The 24,404-nt window shown below is 36.8% G+C and overlaps 2 protein-coding genes across 6 annotated transcripts in view; both read right to left on the reverse strand.

Moving 5' to 3' along the window:
* Positions 1-866: 866 nt before the first annotated feature.
* Positions 867-5,757, reverse strand: LOC127430915 (olfactory receptor 146-like). The gene is made up of 3 exons (XM_051681057.1): positions 5,382-5,757; positions 4,835-5,252; positions 867-948 (listed from the first exon to the last, which is right to left on the reverse strand). The coding sequence occupies exons 1-3, from the start codon at positions 5,731-5,733 to the stop codon at positions 867-869; spliced, it is 852 nt and encodes a 283-aa protein (XP_051537017.1). The 5' UTR covers positions 5,734-5,757.
* A 1,860-nt stretch (positions 5,758-7,617) lies between these two features.
* The window catches only part of LOC127431356 (olfactory receptor 146-like), a 55,971-nt gene continuing 39,184 nt past the window's right edge, over positions 7,618-24,404 (reverse strand). For 2 of the 5 annotated variants that reach the window (XM_051681772.1, XM_051681771.1), the window contains exons 2-3: positions 14,143-14,263; positions 7,618-10,183 (exon numbers count right to left, since the gene is read on the reverse strand). In XM_051681772.1, the coding sequence (XP_051537732.1) occupies positions 9,198-10,183; positions 14,143-14,263 (1,107 nt within the window). In that variant the 3' untranslated portion in view covers positions 7,618-9,197. Of the gene's footprint in view, positions 10,184-14,142; positions 14,264-24,404 lie in introns of those variants that run through there. The other 3 variants (XM_051681776.1, XM_051681775.1, XM_051681774.1) reach the window with 2 other exon arrangements.

A 24,404-nucleotide genomic window follows, 5' to 3' on the forward strand; every position in this document is an offset into this window, starting at 1 on the left:
CATGGGTTACCGGTTGGACTGCCGGGGTGGGCTCCAAGGCTGCAGCAGCAGTCTGGCCAGGCTCCGGAATGCCTGTCGGTCCTCCGCTTGGGCCTGGAGCAGGAGTTGAAAACGCTACTCCTGCTCCAGCTGCAGCTTCACGAGGGCCTGATGTTGGGTCTGCTGGATGCTGGCGAGGGTCTTGATCACCTCGCCCAGTGGTGAGGACTCCATGACGATGTGTCTCCTCGGGTCCCAGGTTTCGGCACCAGTGTAACAGTACTCCAAGTTTGGGTATGGGAAGGAGGAGACGGGGAGCAGTGACATGCTCTAGGTAACACTTTTATTTCTCTCTTTCTGTGCAGCAGATGCACACTTTTCGGGTGTTTTCACTCAGTTCAATAATTCACTGTCAAAAATAAACAAACGTTTTTCACAAACACTCAATAGCTTCGGCAACTCCCTCTCTCCCGCAGACAGACACACGACCAAACCCCCATCACCACAATGGGTCTACACAGGTCTTACATATCTTGGAATTTGGATTTCACCAGATATATCAGAGATGGGGAAAATGTAATTTAATTCCAATTATCAAAGTGGACTTAGTGCGGTGGCATAACCTTCCCTTCTCATGGGTGGGTAGAATTAATCTCATTCAAATGAATACCCTCCCCAGAGTATTATATCCCATGCAGATGGATTCCCAAAAAGCAGATTTCAGATTTAGAAAAAAAAAATTCAAAATTTATCTGGCAGGGCAAAAAACCAAGAGTGAAGATGAAGAACCTGCAGTTGCCAGTAGAAAGGGGTGGATTAGCGCTACCAAATTTAATGTTCTATAACTGGGCCTACCATAATCGCACAATCTAAACATGGGTGCATTCCTATTTAGACTCGCAGCCCTTGGTGGATGAGTGGGTGGTACTTCCATATTCTTTGTTATATTTGCTCACCAGCAGTAGGGGACTAAAATTTTCACCAGAGATAAAAAAAAAAAAATACCACTATACTGTACAATAATATTCAAGTTTGGAAAGAGATGATGAATTTTGCAGGGAGAAGGGGCTTACCATCAGCTCTGATACCACTGACTCAAAATAAAGATTTCCTCCCAGGGGCTCATAAACGTCTTGGTTACTGATGTAACCTCTGTTCCCTGATGGAGAGAACGAGATGTTGTGTCAACGTAGTGACACTAGGGGTTCGATCTTGAGAGCCCCAATCACCTTTGCTTAAAATAGAAAAAGCCAATGAAAATTGGTGAGTGGAATTTGCATGCCACTCTCCGCCCTGGACATATGGGTATAAAAGGAGATGGCGTGCATAACTCATTCAGATTTATGCTGAGGAGCCAATAGAGAGTCCCGGCCATGTCAGCGGCCTGTTCAGCACCATCTCATCTCGCTCCCTCCATCAGGGAACAGAGGTTACATCAGTAACCAAGACGGTCCCTGTCTGTCACTCACTTGACGATGTATCGATGTAGTGACACTAGGGGTTCCTATAGGAAACGCTGCAGGTGCTGAACCATGTCACGAGGTATGGAAGAGTGGACATGGGCACTCGAGTTTGTAGCCAGTGCTGAAGCGGTCTCATATGCATCAACCCGAGGGGGAGAACCGCCGCCGAGGATGTCATATGCCCCAGGATCCTCTAAAATTGTTTCACTGGCACCACTACCTTCTGCCTGAAGGTCTTCAGGCAGGTCAGCACTGATTGAGCATGTTTGGTCATAAGACGGGCCCTGAGAGTGACTGAGTCCAACTCCATACCGAGAAAAGAGATGCTCTGCACAGGGGAGAGCTTGTTATTCTCCCAGTTGACCTGAAGCCCGAGTCGGTCAAGGTGCTGAAGCACAAGGTCCCTGTGCGCACACAATAGATCTCGCGAGTGAGCTAGGATTTACCAGTCGTCGAGATAATTGAGAATGGGAATACCCTTCTCCCTCAGCTGGAGGGTTTTCTGTTAGAAAAACATTTACTTGTAATAGAATGGCGGAGACTCAATATAAATACTACTTAGACTCCACATTACTCCATGAATTCTTAAAATGGATAAGGATCATTCTCCTATATGCATTAAATGCCAAAGTGAAATCGGCACTTATATGCATTGTTTTTGGCTCTGTCCTGCCATTGTAAATTCTGGGATAATGTGGCACGGAAAATGGGAAAATCATTTAAAACTCCATTTGGCAAAGATCTGGGGTTTTTCTTTGGTCTTCCACCAAAACAGGCCACTGTCACAGCAAGAGTTTTTACTCTGTGACAAGCTATTGCTTCTGGCTAGAAAATGTATCTTAAACCATTGGATTCAAGTTAGGACCCCATCGCTTAGTCTCTGGTATCGAGAGATCTTTAAAGTGTTGCCTCTGGAAAAGTTAACGGCCATTATAAGAGGAGATGTCACCATTTCTGAGAAGACATGGCTGCCAGTATTGGAAAATTTACCGGCTAGTCTGCGGGATGCAGTATTTTAGGGAAGGTACATGTTTGACTGAGCACACATTTTCATTAGCCCTCAGGCAATAATTTATGTTTCACAAGAGGAGCATGTTATGGCCGAGACTTCTAACTGTCAGACTTGTCAGATATTAAACTGTCCTATATGGTAGATTACACTTTGTATGTTGTTGCTTTTTGTGATTTTTTTTTATTTTTTATTTTTTTTTATTACATGTATTTGTGTATGTATGCGTATGGAATGTATATGTGAAGTGATGTATAAACACACATGTAAGTGTATGTGTACAGTGTTGGATGTATATACACTGGCAATTCCTGCTTAGTTATTGTTTATGTTCACATTTTTTGTTTTTTGTTTTTTTTCATGTTGTTAAGTGAAAATCAATAAAAATATGTTGGAAAGAAAAAGGAAGAAAAATAAGTGGGGAAAAAAGAATAATCACTCTTGTTTAATTTGATACATAACACTGACACAAGCTTTTCACTTATATGTAAAACATAAAAAAATAAAAACAAAATAAAAAAAATATCATGGATGACAGTGAGGGTTGCATCACTTGTACATTCTAATGTACAGTATTTTCAAAGGGCTTACAAAGACTGCACAAAATGTGCTTCTGGTGAATAGCTTCTTTGTAAATTCCATATTCCCTTTTGTTTTACCCTAATATTGATTATTAATGCAGTAAAAATTGATTCTGGAATTTATTACTGTAGCTTCAGACTATAATGTGTTGTGCATACTGTACGCTCCTAATGGGTATGTCAAGATTTAACAAATAAAACATTGCCTGCATAAGATGACATTTTGTCCAATCCAACCCTTGACTTAAAAGGAGTTTGACACCCCTGGCCTAAGACAGTCAGTATATTAAAAGTACAATTAAGACAAAGACAAGACACAACAGAAGATCTGGCCACTTGGTCAGCATTCAGAAGTTTTCTGGTCTTTTGCTGAATTCACTGTTCTCAATTGCTGATTGCTACGCCCATGATAACAGTAAACAAAAAGATTAACAATGATGTTGAAAAATGGAAATAAATGCCAAATATGTTGACCATTGATTTCTGATCATTATTTTAAAAAAGTGATATGCAGTCATGATATGCATTTACTGCATGTAAAGTACTGTATATGTGGTATCAGTCTTATCTATGGCAATCTTCAGCCACATAATCATGTACAATGGTTTTAAATTTTTTTACATTTGAGCCTTGTCTGTTATTTTATAAAACCAATTAAAGTTTCAGTTTTTTAGGCATAAAAACGAGTGAGCCTGTTGGGTTTATGGATAATAGTACAATTGAATACATGCCATGTTTTGTATTTTATATTCCGTATTTTATATTCTTCATAGCATTTTTCCAGAGATCAGATAAGATCAGTAAAACTAATTTCAGCTATAAAATGATCACCTAAATTTAAACTAGTATGAGCCTATGCCAGCAAAATAATTCGTTGTATTTTACATATGATTCGATAATATTTTTAATTGCTGCTTATAAAGATAATGCAGATACTTTGCTTTTGATGCGTTCATGATAAATGAATAATGTATAAAGGTTTGCACAGCAACTTTTCAACAAATCTCTTCACAAACTTTATGTCAGACTCAACCCTTTCTAGTCTTACTTTTGAGTTAGCTTTGACCCCAGTGGTCATGGTGTGGATATAGAAGGCTATATGTGGAGTAACAAGACAATGGAGAGTGAGGAGATGAAGTAAAATAACTTTCACTGGTAGATTTGTGACAGCAGCCAGACAATGTAATATCTTGCTCTGAGTAAAAATGAGCTAAATCTAGAATGGTATTTGTACAGGTGTTATTAAAGACACACTTATAGACACAATACAACATCATTTTTTAGACAGATAAACAGGAAGATATTTAAACAAATGGATAATTTATTGATGAGGTGAAATGTTCAACATGTTAAAACTCTGAAATGGACAAAGGTATTATACAGCCCTATATTTTGCTTTTGTAAATATAATGTGTGCCTAATTTAAGTTCCTATACACCAAACTTTTTTCTTACACATTCAAATTGCCAAACGTCTGTGAATACAACAATATTTTCAATTGTGAAATCAGACCAATGTGTGTATATATATATATATATATATATATATATATATATATATATATATATATATATATATATATATATATATATATTATATATACAAAGTTCTACAGTGTGTAATGGCTAAATCATCTTCAATCTCCAAAACTTTCAATCAAGTTTAAAATAGCACTCAAATATATATATATATATATATATATGTATGTATGTATGTATTCAAACATATCATATAAAACTAATTAAAAAATTTACAAAGAATTAATTGTTGTTATTTTTTTTCTAAACCAAAATTTAACAAACTTTTGTCTAATCTCTTTGGTTTGTAAACCATAAACTAGGGGATTTAATCCTGGTGGTACAATATGGAACATTATACTAGCTATTTTTCTATTTTCAGATAATTCAGGGACACGATGGAGAAAAACCATGGTGGCACAAGAAACAAACATGATTAAATAAACAGCTATATGAGTGCTGCAGGTTTTTATGGCTTTTCTATTGAGTGCTTTATTTTTGCTAGTTATACATACAGTAGCAATCTTGAGATACGTTATAAAGACAGACCCAAGTGAGAAAGTAAAAACAATCACAGTATAAATAATTCCAAACACATTATTAATAGACACATTTTCACAGGACAGTTTAAACAGTGAAGCATTGTCACAGAAAGGGTTTTCAATTTTAAATCTGCAGTGAGATAGACGTATAGTGAGACCTAACATAATTGTCACCATAAATACTGACAACCCCCAGGCTAATGCTGATAGTTTAATCACCATCGTATTGGTCATTATAGATGTGTATCGTAATGGATTACATATAGCCATGTATCTGTCAAAGGACATGATCATTAGGGCATAATGGCTTGCTGCTGCAAATATATGTACAAAATAAGCTTGAATAACACACTCCACATAAGTGATATAGCGCTCCGATGTTTCCTTTAAAATGTCCTGCATCAAGCGTGGCAACATGACAGTGGTCCCTATTATATCATTTACTGGTAAGTTACAGAACAGAAAATGCATAGGGTGATGTAGATTCTTCTCTGTAGATATCAGAATTATAAGTCCAATGTTGCATACCATTGCAAAGACATAAACCAAGAAAAGCAGAAAGAACACAGGATACGAAGTCTGAGGAGTGACTTTCAGTCCCTCCACTAGTAGGATGCTGTTTTTGAATGTCAAGTTGTCCATTGGCTGCCCTGCACAAACCTTTCTACAGAGTAACAAACAGAGCCGTTAATGACATCCATAACATATCAGGTTACTGATAACCTACTTGATTGCACTCTTAGGTATATGCATGGAATATGTTGACATATTTGTTCTATATATACAGTATATATATATAATGCATAGTGCCATAGTGACAATAACATTCTGTCTCATTTTCTTTGCTTGATTTACATATATAATTCTGTATATGGTTCATATTTTATGAAGATACATTGCTTGCTGTCTAAACATTTTCACAGTCATAATTCATAATTGGCACATTTGTTAAATCAATCTGATTTTTCTTAGCTGATTTTTGTTTTTAGCATATTATTTAGCATATTAAATTAAAAAAACAAAGAATGAAACAGTTGTTGCTGTAAGGTTATGTAATACTTGGTATTTGCATGTCTAATATACCAATACATACAGTACTTACACCAGTTACTACCAGATTGATGACTTAGGCCTAATGCTTCTTCACAGATGTAAAACTTTCTGATACTTAGTTGATATATATGTAACACTGAATGTTGATAACATTGTCTGTTACTGAGTCTTTTCTGAAAAATTTTGTACTTGTCCTTGCCTTTTAATATGTGGTTCAAAGGTATTTTGTGATGATGTCATCACCCAAGAGGGGGAAAACGTATTCATCACTTGCCATGATCACATTCACTGACACTGTAACAGTGTTGGGTCTTTGCCCTTTTTAACATTTGGAGATGTGTGTATTTTTGTTATGGTTTCCTTATTCTTTGTCAAATTACCACCTCAATGGCTACCGCCGTGCTGCCGAGGCTCTACTGCAGGAATTGAGGAGTAGGAATGATATATATTATTCTGTACTGTATATCTTTATACAGCAAGTCAGTTCCTTTTTTCTAACATTATTGGTCACTCTGTGTTCCAAGAGTGCTGACATAACCACAACAACACTGGGAAGAACATTATTCTGCTTGTCAGTGATGGATGCTTTCTAAAGTGTGGTTGAGATTTTGATTCATTGTTTATTTTTGATTTCGTTGACTGATTCATTTCTGCAGATTACATCCTTATGCAAGCAGGTGATGACAAATGAACATGCTTTATGTTGTAAGTGAGTCATTGAATCATTGACTCAATGATTCGTTAAGAAACATGAGTCATTCATGACCGGAACAATGGATGTTAATGAGAACAATATGTTTACTTGGAAAAATTAATTAGAAAACCCTGATACTTCCTGAATGGCACTTCTATTCAGGGGCGCTTTTCGGATTGTTGGGTCTCCTGATAATTTTGTACTGTGGGCCCCCTATTTTATTGCAACCTATAATTTTTTTTTTGCCATAAATTTTATCATTAATAAATGTTAACATAAGAATGATTGCACATTCAATGAGAAAAATTATAATAATAATTTTTTTAAAAATGCCTTTTTACTTTTTTTTTATTTTGAAATGTACATCAATTAAAAACAACATCAAAAAAAGTTTTAATAGTTTATTATAATAACTTAAATAATAAATTTAATAGAAATGATGGGGACACTTTACAATAAGGTTCCATTCATTAACATTAATTAATGCATTAGGTATCATAAACAAAGACCAATATATTTTTAACAGCATTTATCAATCTTTGTTAATTTTAGTTAATAAAATACAACTGTTAATTGTTATTCCATTTTAGTTCATAGTGTATTAACCAATGATAACAAATACAACTATTGATTTTAAAAATGTATTAGTGTATGTTGAAATTAATATGAACCAATATTAAGAAATGCTGTAAAAGTATTGTTCATTTTTAGTTCATGTTAACTAATGTTAACAAATGGAACCTAACTGTAAAGTGTTACCGAAATAACTAAATACAACAAATGAACATGTACATATCACTGTGAATATTTAATCAAGTTATTTTAATGAGTTGGAAATTTGCTTATAAATTGCACTTTAAATTCACTCCTGAATCAATTCAGAACAACAGCACTTTTGCTCACATTTTGCGCACATTCTCGTTTCTCCACTGATGTTTGGAAGAATGTTTAAAAATTACAGTCAATTGTTTATGAGTTAAAACATCCTACATTTTATTCAACATATTTTCTTTCCCATCATTTGCACTAGAAATACTTCATTTTACATCAGTCTAAAGATCCAGAATTGCAAAACTCAAATATTTCAATCACTTTAGACGAACACTCATAAATCCATGCATGTTAGGCCGACTAGCCTTAGTTCAGGGATATTTCTCATTGTGAATGCACAATGAACTTCAAAATATAATTTCCTTAATCAGCATCTTTGTCTTGTAAAAAAATAACATCTAAATATTTAACTAATTGCTAAACAATAGCTAATGGGGTACAACAATTTAACGTATTTCAAGACATATTATCTGAAAACAAGTCTTGACTTATGCAGTAGTACTTCTCCAATCTTGTTTTAAGGATGTTTAGATATTTTTGCTGAACAGCAAGTCAAAATGACTGATTAAGAAAATGACTGCAGTTTGCTCTACAAAAATGGCTCTCCATATAATAACTGCAGTGCTTACATCAACCAACATACAGATTTTTTGGTTATTACATTATTTCCTAATGTTCATTAATGCATTAACTATAAAACATGTACTAGCATGGAATTAAGGTGACCATTATTAATGCATGAATTCATATGACTTATGTTGTAGTTAATGTTAGCTCTTCATTTGTTCCCGATTAGTCCATTTCTTAACTCATCATAAATTTATGCATAAGTAACTATTAAATTCAGGTATTAATTTATGATTATTCATGTACTTTTATTATAAAGTGTTACCAATTTTTCTAGGTATCTTCGCTTCATTAACACCTCATTTCTCACAAAAACCTGCAGTATATTTTCTTCTGCACGTCATGGCAGAACTACTGTATCTGACAGCATTGATAGCTGGACATCTCAGAGTTCCTGTCCTTTGTACAACTTAGTGACCTATTAGTTGCTGCAAATCCAAAACTTCCTCTTAACAATAAAACAATGTTTTACTTGTGGAAAGTTAGACACTATCACTTTAGCATTATGAGCTTTTATGATAAAACCTGTATACATTTTGCTCAATAAAAAACTATTTATTCGGTAGATTTAATAATTTAAAATACATTCAAGATAACAGCAAACTAATTTAAGTACAGTTTTGAGTGTAGCAAAGATCTCGTAACACCATGCCATGTGAGGACAATGATTTATTTAAAGTTCCCTGAAGGGGTAAATAATAAGTGCTTGTAAAGTTACAAAATAGTTACTAAAGACTTACATTCCTAATTTAATCCACAGTTTGGAAAGACCACTGCTTTGTATATATTGATGAGGGTAAGATACAGACTCAATACTTTAAACTCTGAAATCTGAAATGGAAAATTATAGTGAAAAAAGAATAAATAATAATAATAATAATAAAATAAAACAAAACAAAAACTAAGAGTTCCCTTTTTTTCTGCACCACAATTTTATTAATTTCTGTCTAATCTCTTTGGTTTGTAAACCATATACTAAAGGATTTAGTCCTGGTGGTACAATATGGAACATTATACTAGCCAGTTTTCTGCTCTCAGAATAGAGTGGGAAACGATGGAGAAAGATAAAAGTGGACCCAGAAACTAGCATGATTAAATAAACAGCTATGTGAGTGCTGCAGGTTTTTATGGCTTTGCTGTTGAGAGCTTTGTTTTTGCTGGTTATACACACTGTAGCAATCTTGACATATGTTATAAATACAGACACAATTGAGAAGCTAAATAAAACCACTGTATAAATAATTCCATACACATTGTTAATAACCACACTTTCCTCACAGGACAGTTTAAACAGTGAGGCATTGTCACAGAAAGGGTTTTCAATTTTATATCTACAGTGAGACAGACGTATAGTGAGACCTAACAGAACTGTCACCATAAGTACTGACAGTCCCCAGGCAAATGCTGACAGTTTAATCACCATTTTATTTGTCATTATAGCCGTGTATCGCAATGGATTGCATATAGCCACGTATCTGTCAAAGGCCATAATTATCAGCACATAGTGGCATGCTGCAATAAATATATGTACAAAATAAGCTTGAACAACACAATCCACATACGTTATATAACGCTCTGAGGTTTCCCTGAAAATGTCCTGCAATATGCGTGGCAAAATGACAGTGGTCCCTAGAATATCATTCAGTGGCAAGTTACAGAACAGAAAATGCATAGGGTGATGCAGATTCTTCTCTGTTGAGATAAGAATGATAAGTGCAGTGTTGGAAACCATTATAAAGACATAAACCAAGAGAAGCAAAATGAAAACAGGATAAGTAGACTGAGGTGTAACATTCAGTCCCTCCACTTGAAGAATGCTGTGTCTGAATGTCAAGTTGTCCATTCGCGGTCCTTCAAAAAACCTGTGAACAGGGAAACAAACCAGACCTGGCCCTGTAATTACATATCATCCTAAAGAACTGTATTGCACACTGATGAATATACACGGATCATTTTAACATACGTTTGTTGAGTTCTAGACAGTAAAAACTTATTTTGCCCAAACATATCACATTCTATTTCTGTGCTTGATGTTCATATGTTAAACCTTCAGATATTTTTCACACAGTCCACACTAACTGGCAAATGTGCTTGGAAGCACTTAATACCATTTTTAGCACTGCATGAACAAACTGAAAAGCACGACAGAGTAAAGTGAGAAATCAAGGAACCTGGAAACAGTTGTTGTAAATTTATGTAGTACAATTACCTGGTTTTACTTGCATGTCTAATAAAACAGCATATACTTACTCCCGAAGTTTTCTTTTATTACCAGGGTAGTTAATTTATACTGTAGCTTCAAAAATCTGAAGCCTAAATTTTCACAGGTTGCCTGATAAAGTTGCAGCCAACTCGCAGTCAGTATACAGTGTTATGTAAATATCAACTTGTAGTTCTCTGATAAAATGTTGCCTTACCCTTACTTTTAATATGTGGTTCAAAGGTGTCTCTGTGATGCTGTCATCATCCCAGAGGGCAAAACTGATTCATTGTTACCATGATCACAGCCATTGATATACTGTACTTACATGCTTTGTTTTTACAACTTTACACAACTAATTTCTGTTTTAGAATTTACTGAGTCATCAATGGGCAGTTTAAACAGTATTTGCTATGTCTGTTCAAAATGAAAATGCAAAGAAATGGCAGAATCAAAAAGTAGGGCATTTTTGTTTGTTTTTTCCCCCTCATTTGTCTGTCATCAAAGTCCAGGTAAGAAAGATACAAGGACTCACCAAACATAAAAAACACAAAGTAATTACATTGAGGATTACAGGCTAGGTTTAAAAACACATGGCAAAATAAAGGGAATATAAAGTGAAAACAAAGGGGTTTTTATACTAAAACTAACTGAGGGCTTATTAGGAACCGGTGGCATTAACTATTATAATATTTGTATACATTTTGTAAGATAAAATCTGTGATCATCTGACACAATTTAGGTGAGGACTGGACAAAATGTGTACACGGACTCATATCACTGCGCTTACATTTACTACATGCCATGGTGAGAGAGAAAGATGGCTCTGCAATTCAGGTGACCTGGGACATGCACTGCTCTAAGTGAGAGCAGGTGACAAATTAGAAATTCATCGTCCAGATCTTGACTGATGGAGGGGAACAAAGCATATATTGCTGCATCTTTGCCTTTGTTTCACCTTTTAATAAACCACTTTGCAGATCTCGTGTTTTTTGTGGCTATTGATGTGAATGTCAGTGCACTCTGTGTGCCTCTGTATATCAAAAATGTGGTGAAGTTTCCACAAAATTATGTAACCATTATTGCTGTGCTATCATTAAGTCGTTAACAGCTGTGTTGCTTTTAGCAGTAGTTAAAGTCTATCTAATCATGGGTCAGACTGAAGGCAGGTTTTATGTTTAAAAGTCAAGTTAATTTTTTTTTAGCAAATGTATATGGAAATAAGATACAATCAGTATTGTTCCAATTGACAACATCTGTTTTAACAGTCATTATGTGTGTGCATTACACAGTGATTTAAACAAATGTATTTAACAGAAGTATATGCAGTATGCATGGCAGTGGCAAATAATCTTTCTTATTCCAAATGTTCCTTCTCATAATTGTGATGCTTTTTTTGTGCACAGGCCTTAAGGAGCATGGTTGGGAGGGTTGCTTTTAAAATGTAATTCATTACAAATACTGATTTAAATGTAATCAATAACCTAATCGCATTACCACAAAAAGAAAGTAATGTAATCCGATTACATTTAATTACTTTTTGATTACCTCATGGTTACATACTGTATTTGAACAAAATCAAGAGAAAAGCACTATGATCTGGGAGACTTTTTTATAATGCCATCTGGATGCAAACAAAACATGTATAATATGAGTAATGTAGCTATTATTATATATAAGAAAAGAAAAAAAAACATAAAAAGGATATCGCCTTCTTAATAGGAAAACAAAATATGCTCAAATGTAGTACAACTTCAATAGGCAGATCATGGGCTTCATCATCATCATAACTATTATTAAAGCAATGCCTCCAGTGTCTTTCCTCTGCTTGCTTATGATCCACAGTCAAACATCACCAGCTAACGTTTATGGGTGATTCTGTTTGTTTAAGGAGGATTTTAATGAAAAAATAAAATAAAAACTATTATAGGTTTAAAGAATAGATCAAATAGATTCAAACCTTTTTAGTGTGTCTAACTTATTCTTACATTCTATGATTTTTGACAATTTATATTTGCCAGAATTTCTCACTCACCCAGACTTATGAAATATTCTTAACAATAAATTTATAAGTAACAAAATCAGGTAAATTATCTGTTGCACTTTTTTCCTAAGAATGAATACAATGAATAATTTCAATAATTTAATAATTTTCTTTATTCATCACACATTTGCACATATACAGTGAAATTCTTCTTTTTCACATATCCCAGCTAGGCTGGGGTCAGAGTGCAGGGTCAGCCATGATACAGCGCCCCTGGAGCAGATAGGGTCAAGGGCCTTGCTCAAGGGCCCAACAGTGGCATCTTAGCGGTGCTGGGGCTGGGGCTTGAACCCCTTCTGATCAGTAACCCAGAGCCTTAACCACTGAGCTACCACTGCCCCACACAGGGTAATAATGAAAAAAATAAAAATGTCCCTCTTGCTGTTGCCATTATTTCAGAGAACAACTTTAGAGTTTCACTGATGTTATGATGAAATAAGAGGTGACAGTGAAGTTTCTCCTCTTCAATAAGGAACAGGTTCCATGTACCATCAATGAAGCACAATTCGTGTCAGTATTGGCACCTGTTCCAGCTCCAGCAAAACAATTGACAGACGGTCAGATGGCGAAACTATCAGGTGGACCCAAATAACTAACCTTGCCAATCATGGCCATATGCAGGTTTTAAAAAATACCGATGTCCAAAAACTAAGTTTGCTAGTGGGGTTGGGGGGCGAAATATATTGATTTCCCTGATCGACATATGTGCATTTTAAGACATTGGATAATAATAGCTTTAAAACCATGTCAGTGTGCAGTAGCATAAATGATCTTTTTGGATTTGAATTATAAAAATGTGTCTCAAGCAGTACATAAATGTAGGAAAAATATGTTTTATACAAAATGATATCTATACAGTAGTACTATACTGTATTAAGACACTATACTTATGAAATTAAATTGAACCTATAGGCTTCACTCTAATTACCAAAGAACATACACTACTGGTCAAACGTTTTGAAACACTTACTCATTCTTTATTATAATTTTTTTTTCTTCACATTTTGGAATAATAGTAAAGTCATCAAAACTATGGAATAACACAAATGGAACTATGGGGATTATGTGGTGACTAAACAAAATCCAAAATAAATCAAAACTGTGTTATATTTTAGCATCTTCAAAGTAGTCACCCTTTGCCTAGAATTTGCAGACATGTACTCCTGACATTTTCTCAACCAACTTCTTGAGGTATCACCCTGAGATGCTTTTTAAACAGTATTGAAGGAGTTCCCATCTATGCTGGGCACTTATTGGCTGCTTTTCTTTATTATTTGGTCCAAGTCATCAATTTAAAAAATAAAAAATAAAAAATGTTATTACATTTTAGTTTTATAATGAAATAAATTAATATGGTGGCACAATTATATTTTTGTCTACAAAACTAATTTCAAACATTTAAGCATACGCCTTCAGATCAAAAGATTTTTAAGATCACGAGAAACATTTCAGTCGTGTTTCAAAACTTTTGACCAGTAGTGTATATCTCTGTGGTAATTAGGCCTACATTGTTTGAATGAGATCAGGTCAGTTTCTGTTTGTGTTAAACAGCACAGTAACATAATGCTAATCATATTCTGGGCACAGTGGGTAGTAGCCTACCTGCTCTTCCTCTCTCATCTCCATCATCTTCTCTTTTTATTTTTCTCTCAGTCTCATCTTGTCCCCTGCTGCTTCCCTTCCCAAAGCTGAGCTTTAATTGATGCAATCTTTTCATTTTCGTCTGTGTCAGTAAAGAAAGTAAACACAGGGTAAATTGATATTTATTTGCAAATGTTACCTCTGCTAGGATAATCTTGCAATGAAAATAAAAATATATTGTGGTACCTCAGCATTTTAACATGCATTTCAACCCTACACAAACTGATATGAAAGAAAAGCATATCATTATCAGTCCGTTTCTCTAGTTACCTCATAACGCTTTGGTGGATTAAGGTGCCTGCCCTGCCCGGTTTGTTGACATAGCCCAGCACAGTGGAGCGCAAAGCCCGCCCCCAGCCGATTTCATTGGTCAATTCAAGCAAGCATTCACCTGAGAAGGTTGGTTATCTTTCACGCACCAAAGAGTTATTATTAGGCAATTATTTTATGACTTTTAATATACACCTCGGGAAAAAATACCAAGGTCTGGACCTCGGTGACCTCAATGGTGGATACGGCCATGTTGCTAATGTGATTATAGGTGCTTACAGGCGCTAACGTCTTTTAAAAGAAAACAACTCTGGAGCAAAGCATTTTCATCTTCATGCGCTCACAGTGAGTGCAATCCAATCTATCGAATGCCGGCACATTGTAGGAATGCCGCAAATTCTAAACACAGTGCTTGTGGCCATCTGATGTAGGAATACTATTCTATAGGCTTCAGTAATTGTCACACCTGACAGCATTCCCATAGAGTCTGCTACTGATGCAGCGTCAAAGTGAGAGCAATGAAGGGGAATTCATTTTAAGGGTTAGATGCAGGATACAACGTTTTGCAGTGTGCAGTAGTTTTACTGTAAATGTCGTTTGCCCTCTAGTTTGAGGTGTATGAATATACAACCTGTTCTCACGAAAATTCGTATATATTTTACCAGTTGGATATTTCAAATGATTTCGTACGATTTCATTCGTATGAATTTATACAATTTCATCACGTGCAAATGCCCGGATGTTTAATGCAGAAGTAAGTGTGAGTTCCGTGCGTGAGGTGACAAGGACATGCTTATTAATATTATGCCCTTACCCAAACCCCTTATCTAAATCTAACTGATTAGTAGAGTGCATAAACATGACAGGAAGCTGTTATGTGTGATAGAAGCAAATAGTTGTCACGTATTAGATGAAAATGATGTCCAGCGACATCATTGGCTGTAGTGCAGTCGTATGATATCATACAAATTAGCCAAATTTAGAAAAGTCATATGAATCCTTACGATTTCGCTGTGAGAGTGTGTTGGAATATAGGAAATTACAGTTATATTGTCCAAAGACAATATGTGCTTTCAAAAATTAAATCCAGGGTGCCAACAATGTTCTCCAGGTCATTTAAGGATTTATGTATTTTGAAGCTAAGCCTAACTAACCTCCATTTGTTACCCTAAGGAGCTTCCTGATCTAACCCTTAAAATAAGTTTAGTTGGTATAACCTAATATACAGTATTGATATTTATATGATTTAGTGATTTTAAATAACATTTTTGACTTAAACAAGATGATTCCACATGAAGCACATCTTTAGGTCAACATCATCTTTAACCTAAAAAAAAAAAAGATTCTTGAAGACCACAATGTATCTGTTCACTCTAAACCAACAATTTTGATATGTGGATTCCAATTATTTTATTATAATTATTATTATTTATTGTAGCCAAGTGGAGAAATTTCATCTAATTTAACTCTTGTCATAAATTGGACATGGCCCCTTTAATCAGTGATTGGCAGTAGCTTCGCAACAAATAGCAAAGCCATTAGCTTAACTACATTTATGAGTAGCGAGGTGGTAACTTCGCTAATTTTTCAATCGAGAACTTTTCAGTAACGAAGCTATGTTTTTTATTAGGTAGCGGCGTCGCTTTGACAAAAGCTACACCACTACATCATGCGTAAGTTGCCACCTACCCGGTGTTTACTATCGCCAGTTTTTAATCTGAACTAAAGGTGTCTGATTCACAAACGAATCGCTCATCTGAGTCGGTTCTTTACAATGAATTGGTCACATGTGATAGCAAAGTGGTTTGCGATTCAATCTTAATGACTCACATGCACACTGCTGTGCTGAAACATTTGGTGTGTGCTCTCACTTTCCAACACGCTCACGGAATATTTTAAAGCACGGAAAATAAAGATAAAGCTGGTTGCAGTGGATCTACAATCAATGGAAGCCAAACCTGCGAATGTGTCCTATCGTTTGCCAGTGGTGAAGAAGGTCTTTATTAAGTTCAACACGTGTGCAGCTTGTAAACGACTACTGCAGATAAATACATCTTATGACTGAAAGAGTATCAAAACACTAGTAGCCCACACGAAAAAACATCAAAAAAGTACCATGGCATTACCATACTTTTTTGGACATGTACCATTACCTGGGAGCGCCAATGGTATGTGGATAATACAATGGTAGGCTATATGAAAATGGCAATCATATAGCAAAGTACCATGATATTCTTTGAATTACCTTAAAGCACAATGTAAATGCAATAGTATATGAATATGGAAATCATATATAACAATTTTCATGGTAGTACCATGGCATTCTTTGAAGTACTTTGAAGGACCATGTAAATACAGAATGGTGCATAAATATTGTAGGCCTAATTGTTTATCAAAGTACCATGGTATTACCATCTGATACCATCAGATACCTCTTTGTTATTGCCCAGATATGCTTAAACACACAATGAATATGGCCTCTGATCAGAAGCTTCCAAGTACATACAGAAATACAACAGCTAGACACAGAATTACAGGATAAGATGAGCAGTATATTTACACAGAGTTTTTATACAGGAATGTGCAAAGGAAATAATGTTCAAGTGGGTAAGGGTTTGTAGAGGTAGTGGTATAAATATGAAAAATAAAATGTAAAAATAGTACTTTTTCATATTGAACACATGGGTTTGGATAGGTAGCGTATATAAGTATAAATATACATATTTTTTACATGCACATACATTTGATATGACATCATACTGTATACTTGTATACTGTATTGCACTACACAGTACTATAATGTTCCATGGCTTTGTGAAACATCATGTAAATAAATCTTTTAGATGCTTTGTCTGTGACAGTATGCTCCATGCATCTGGTTGGGTGAAAAAATGAAGTAGCTTAAATGTAGCAAGCTACTTTTGGCAAGTAGTGTTACTTGCTACTTTCTCTGAAGTGTAGCTTTTAGCGTAGCTTAACTATTTTGTTTTTGTTGAGTAGTTTGTAGCTTAGCTTGCTACGTTTTTGAAGTAGCTTGCCTTACACTGCCTTTAAAATTTTTTGAGACACCTGCTTTCCGGCACTCTCTCGTTTTAGAAACGTGAGAGCACACATTGTGCAAGAAAGCACTGCCTTTAAAAGTTTTGCAACACCCACTTTCCAGCACTCTCTTATGTTTGAAACATGAGAACACACATTGTGCAAGAGAGCTCCCGGTTTTGTTAATCGTTTGAGAATTATTTGGGTAAATATTAAATTTTACACAAAATGCTTATATATTGCATTAAATAGGTGTTCAGAAGAGTTATATGTTAAAACTGAGTGTTTGTTATGGGTTACTTTTGAAGGATGTGCAATGGTAGCCAGCTGGTAAGTAGCTGTGCAGTGTGTAAAACTCACTCTCCTGGCCTCAAGGGGCACACTAGTGAATGACACTAGGGGCAGTAGCCTTTAGCCTCCTTGTTGGCGTGCCCGCCTCCCATGCCGGAGACACCAGTTCGAATCCCGCTCGGAGTGGGTCGAGTAAGACCGGTTACAGATGCATATGGATTGCATGTATGGAGTTTCACCACATTTTGGTGCACATGCAAGGGTGGGGTATGTAAATTTAGTATTAATCATATCTTATTTTATGATTTATAGCCCAGAATGTTTTCCAGTTTAGTGAATAAATGTAATAAATGTTATATGTGAAAATACGAGAATTCTATTGTTTAAACTGCAATACATATCCTTAAAGACTGGTTAAAAAAATGAGCATGTGTTAACTGCATAAAATGCTGTGAATTATATATGCATGTATTAAGGTGATGTATGCTGAAGCATATGGCTAGGCTAATGCCCTGTTTTTATTTTATTTTGACATTAGCCTCTACCATATTTCGTTGAACCATATTTCATTTTTGTATTGCATTTCATTTCCTTTTTTTCAGAATAAAACCCCAAAATATATTTTTGTATATCATATCCAGTGACTTTCTACAAGCAAGAAAAGAAGTATATTATACAGACATTCAGCAACATATCCTTTGGTTTTAACGTTAAGGACTGATTTAGAGATAATTATTTTGCCCACAAGTGAACTTTTACTGTTTTTTTTTTCAAACTGAGATAATTTGAACATTTCAAAATGTCACAATCTGATGATAGTCCAATATTACAAATTGCTGATGATGAACATTGTGCAGGTAGTAGTGTGCATGATGTTCAGGGACAGAATCAAGAACTCAACAGAAAGTATGACGAGACCATGGCAGCTATTGCCAATTTGAATAGAGAGTCAACCAGGTCTTATTTATAAAGGTGCATCTCAATAAATTAGAATGTTGTGAAAAAGTTCATTTATTTCAGTAATTCAACTCAAATTGTGAAACTCGTGTATTAAATAAATTCAATGCACACAGACTGATGTAGTTTAAGTCTTTGGTTCTTTTAATTGTGATGATTTTGGCTCACATTTAACAAAAACCCACCAATTCACTATCTCAAAAAATTAGAATATGGTGACATGCTAATCAGCTCAAAACACCTGCAAAGGTTTCCTGAGCCTTCAAAATGGTCTCTCAGTTTGGTTCACTAGGCTACACAATCATGGGGAAGACTGCTGATCTGACAGTTGTCCAGAAGACAATCATTGACACCCTTCACAAGGAGGGTAAGCCACAAACATTCATTGCCAAAGAAGCTGGCTGTTCACAGAGTGCTGTATCCAAGCATGTTAACAGAAAGTTGAGTGGAAGGAAAAAGTGTGGAAGAAAAAGATGCACAACCAACCGAGAGAACCGCAGCTTTATGATTGTCAAGCAAAAACGATTCAAGAATTTGGGTGAACTTCACAAGGAATGGACTGAGGCTGGGGTCAAGGCATCAAGAGCCACCACACACAGACGTGTCAAGGAATTTGGCTACAGTTGTCTTGTTAAGCCACTCCTGAACCACAGACAACGTCAGAGGCGTCTTACCTGGGCTAAGGAGAAGAAGAACTGGACTGTTGCCCAGTGGTCCAAAGCCCTCTTTTCAGATGAGAGCAAGTTTTGTATTTCATTTGGAAACCAAGGTCCTAGAGTCTGGAGGAAGGGTGGAGAAGCTCATAGCCCAAGTTGCTTGAAGTCCAGTGTTAAGTTTCCACAGTCTGTGATGATTTGGGGTGCAATGTCATCTGCTGGTGTTGGTCCATTGTGTTTTTTGAAAACCAAAGTCACTGCACCCGTTTACCAAGAACTTTTGGAGCACTTCATGCTTCCTTCTGCTGACCAGCTTTTTAAAGATGCTGATTTCATTTTCCAGCAGGATTTGGCACCTGCCCACACTGCCAAAAGCACCAAAATTTGGTTAAATGACCATGGTGTTGGTGTGCTTGACTGGCCAGCAAACTCACCAGACCTGAACCCCATAGAGAATCTATGGGGTATTGTCAAGAGGAAAATGAGAAACAAGAGACCAAAAAATGCAGATGAGCTGAAGGCCACTGTCAAAGAAACCTGGGCTTCCATACCACCTCAGCAGTGCCACAAACTGATCACCTCCATGCCACGCTGAATTGAGGCAGTAATTAAAGCAAAAGGAGCCCCTACCAAGTATTGAGTACATATACAGTAAATGAACATACTTTCTAGAAGGCCAACAATTCACTAAAAATGTTTTTTTTATTGGTCTTATGATGTATTCTAATTTTTTGAGATAGTGAATTGGTGGGTTTTTGTTAAATGTGAGCCAAAATCATCACAATTAAAAGAACCAAAGACTTGAACTACTTCAGTCTGTGTGCACGGAATTTATTTAATACACGAGTTTCACAATTTGAGTTGAATTACTGAAATAAATGAACTTTTCCACGACATTCTAATTTATTGAGATGCACCTGTATGTGTCAAGAGAGCATCACATCCAACCATTTAGTGGTGATTTCAGCAAAGATTACAGACATCCTATAGCCATAAAGAAATGGAAGGCAAGGATGTTCGTACTTACTCTCATGCTTTGTCCCAAATTCAGAGTTCTATCCTGAAGCAGTCATCAAATGCAATATCAAATGTGAATTTGACAATCTGAGATCAATTTATTGAGGGCATTAGTGATGCATGCCTTAGAAGGGAGCTTCATAAGCTTGTGAGAGACAAGCCACAGTCAACACTAAATTAAGTGCAAGATGAAGCTCTTATGTGGTCTCTAGAAGATCCTAAATCTTGTGTCAAATTTTGTCAGCAACAGAAGTGTTGATGTTGCTCAGTGCGCTGCTGTTGGTATACCTGAGAAAAAACCCTGCTACTCTTGAAGAAGTTTTAAAAATTGTAGCAGAACAAGAAAAAGCTATAGGAGAGCTAACACAAGCTGTCGAGAAACTCACTTTGCAGTGCACTAAGTCAGAACCTGTGGCTCATAGTAAACCCAAAATGCAGCCAAGGTTTACAGATGATGGCCAACCAATATGCTTCCGGTGTAATGGTGTAAGACACACAGCTAAGAGGTACAATATGTGAAGAAAAGCAAATAGACTGTCATAGAAAATGCTAAATCATCAGTGCGAGGGCAGTCCATAGGCTCAGCCAATATCAATACTTGTCGTGACCGTCTACTTCAGCATGCTGTGGGAAAATGTCCTGTTGCTAATATAAAAATTAGTGGAGTAATGCCCTCTTGTTTACTTGAACCAGGAAGCAAAGTCAGTCCTATTTCTGAGACATTTCTGAGTTTAGACATACCTTACCTAGGTTATCATGAAATGGAGGTTGAACCCATGGGTATTACCCTACCAGAGTGTGGTTTTCTAGTAGTGAGTGAGTCACAAAACTCTTCTACTGTATCAGCCCTCATTGGCATGAACATCATTAGCAGATGTAGACAACTGGTTCATGCAGAGTTTAAAACTACCCTAGGTGGAGAGTTGCAGTCTGATTGGAGGGAGGCATTTCAGCAGATGCAGAGTGCCAGCAGTCTAGAGAAGCAAAGCGTAGTCAAAGTAGCTGGAAAAGACATGGTACATATACCTGCTTCATCAGTTACGATGGTAATGGCCACGGGAACAAAGAGTATGTTACATAATGGTTCATGGGACTTCCTGTTAGAACCAGCGAACACACCCTTACCTGGAAGTCTGATTATTGTTTCCTCTCTTGTGTCTTCAGAAAAACTGTTGTTTCCTGTACAGGTTGTGAACCTCTCCCCAGAAGATATCTGGTTACAGGCCAGAACCAGACTTAGTACTCTGTCTCATGTTGAGAATGTGAAGTCCAGTGAGACGTGTGAGGTGAGATTTCAGATAATTTTTACTGATATTGAAGAGATTAGTGTAAATACAAAAGGCAGTCATTTATTGGAGGACAGCTGCAAACAGTTTCTCAAAAAGCTACACACTGGTGGTACTCCTGAACATCAGGCAGAGCTAAGTGATTTGTTGATGAAGTATTATGATGTTTTTGCTCTTAAGGATGAAGACCTCAGTTTTACAGACAAAGTCCAACATGACATTCACATGGTGGATGATGTACCAGTAGCCCAGCCTTATAGGCGTATCCCACCCACTCAGTAAAGGGAAGTCAGAGAACATATCACCAAGCTCATTAAGAAAGGAGTGATCCAAGAAAGCACCAGTGCTTATGCTTCACCTCTCATGCTAGTTAGGAAACCCAATGGCTTTGTGTCGATTGCAGGCAGCTGAGCTCAACTGTTTACTCTGCCTAGGGTAGATGAAAGCTTTGATGCACTACAAGGAGCAATGTTCTTCCATTGATTTAGCTAGTGGATATCATCAGGTTGCTGTCCATGAGTGAGATGCATAAGACTGAATTTACAACTCAGTTTGGGATATTTAAGGATTCTCAGATGCCCTTTGGGGTTTGCAATGGACCATCGACATTTCAACATCTTATGCAGGCTTCCATAAGTGATCAAATTTTTCAGATCATGCTAGTGTACCTTGATGACATACTTGTGTACTCACCCACTTTCCCTGAGCACTTGCAGAGACTGGAAGTAGTCTTTAATAAACTTAAAGAAACAGGTCTCAAAGTTAAGCCTGAAAAGTGTAATTACTTGCAGAAAAAAGTAACTTTCTTAGGTCATCAGATCTCAGCTTGAGGTATTTGTACTGATCCAGGTAAAGTTGAAGCAGTAAAGTAATGGAAAATTCCCAGTACAGTTAAGGAATTACACCTGTTCTTCAGGTTCTGTAGTTACTACAGAAAGTTAATTGAGGGTTTTTCTTGAATTGCTGGCCCCCTCCATGATTTAGTGAACCTGTGTATCAAGCACTTTGGTGCCACAAAGAGAGAGTTTAGTGCTTTGTGGTCATCAGAGTGCCAATCAGTGTTTGAGCTGCTGAAGGAGAAGCTTACTTCTGCTCCTGTGTTAGGGTATGCAGATTTCAATCTTCATTTCATATTGGAGACTGATGTGAGCAGTGAAGTCATGTTATACCAGCAGCCTAGAATGCCATAATGCAGCTGCTGATGCCCTCTCTAGGCAGCCATCAGCAAGGGAGCCTGCCCCTCCTGAGGATGCAGAATATGATGACTGAATTGCTATCTGCAATATCATAAAAAAGGAACAGCCTTAGAGCTTGACTTAGTGATGGCTGGTGAAAAGTGCTGTAGGGTTAGACAGATCCGTGCTTTAGAGTGTGGAGTAGAGGAAGGCAGTAACCCTCAAGAAAGTATGCCTACTCTGATGGGTTATACAATGGCTGAACTGAAGCATTTTCAAATGAAAGATCCCACTCTCAATTCTTTCAGAACCTTTTGGGAACATGAACAAAAGCCCACCACTTGTGAGAGATCTGGTCTGTCAAAATCTGTTCTGTCATTGATAAAGCAGTAAAAGTTCGTTAGAGACCTGGATGGCTTGCTTTATCGCACTGTGAATGACCAACATCATAGTGAATGAGCTGCTCTTACCCTCATGTCTATGGGACATAAGGGCATTGAGCACATGCTAAACCTGTTGATGCAACGATGCTTCTGGGTTGGCATGTATAATGATGTGGACCAGTGGATCAAAAAGTGTCAAAGGTGCATCTTAACTAAGATGCCACAGCCAAGGATATATCCTCCTATTAAGCCCATTTCTTGCTTCAAGGCCCCTTGAAGTAGTGGCAGTGGAATTTACTGTGCTTGAACCTGCATCTGATGGCTGAGAGAATGTGTTAATTGTGACCTATGTTTTCACAAGGTTCACACAGGTGTTTCCAACCAAGGATAAGAGGGCTGATACCACTGCCAAGATCCTTCTGAAAGAGTGGTTCCTGGAATATAGTGTGCCTAAACAATTGCACTCTGATCAGGGCAGAAATTTGGAAAGTGACGTGATTGCTGAGCTGTGTAAAATGTATGGTGTAAAGAAAACTCACACCACACCCTATCAGCCTCAGGGTAATGCACAGTGTGAGCGTTTTAACAGAATGCTCCATGATCTATTACGTACACTTCCCCCTGAAAAGAAAAAGCGTTGGCCAGAACACCTTCCTGAGTTGGTTTATGATAATACTGTAATTGTAACACCACATGAAACCACTGGATACTCACCACATTACTTTCTATTTGGAGTCAGCCTGTATCTACCTGTAGATGCACTGCTAGGTCAACAGCAAACTGTGTACAGAAAACATGACTGGTTAGTGATTCAACAAGATAGATTGAACGCAAGGCTGCTGAGAGACGTGCCCTTTTTAATGACAAAGTCTATTGCCCTGTGATTGATGTGGGTCAGCAGGAATACTTGCGCCACAGACCTTTGGGTAGGAACAAAATACAGGATTCATAGGTTCCTACTGTATACAGGGTCATATATGTGCAGGGTACTACACATATTATTGAGCCCCTTGAGGGTGGTCTATAAAGAGAGTCCATAGATATGACTTGCACCCTTGTGTTAACTCTGTTCCTGAGCCAGAGGTGACTGAAACCTGTTTTCCCACAACACCACAATCGAGGGGAGAATCTGTTTCTGAGTAGGTTGAG

Source organism: Myxocyprinus asiaticus, chromosome 40 (assembly GCF_019703515.2).
Source record: "Myxocyprinus asiaticus isolate MX2 ecotype Aquarium Trade chromosome 40, UBuf_Myxa_2, whole genome shotgun sequence".
Lineage (NCBI taxonomy): Eukaryota > Metazoa > Chordata > Actinopteri > Cypriniformes > Catostomidae > Myxocyprinus > Myxocyprinus asiaticus.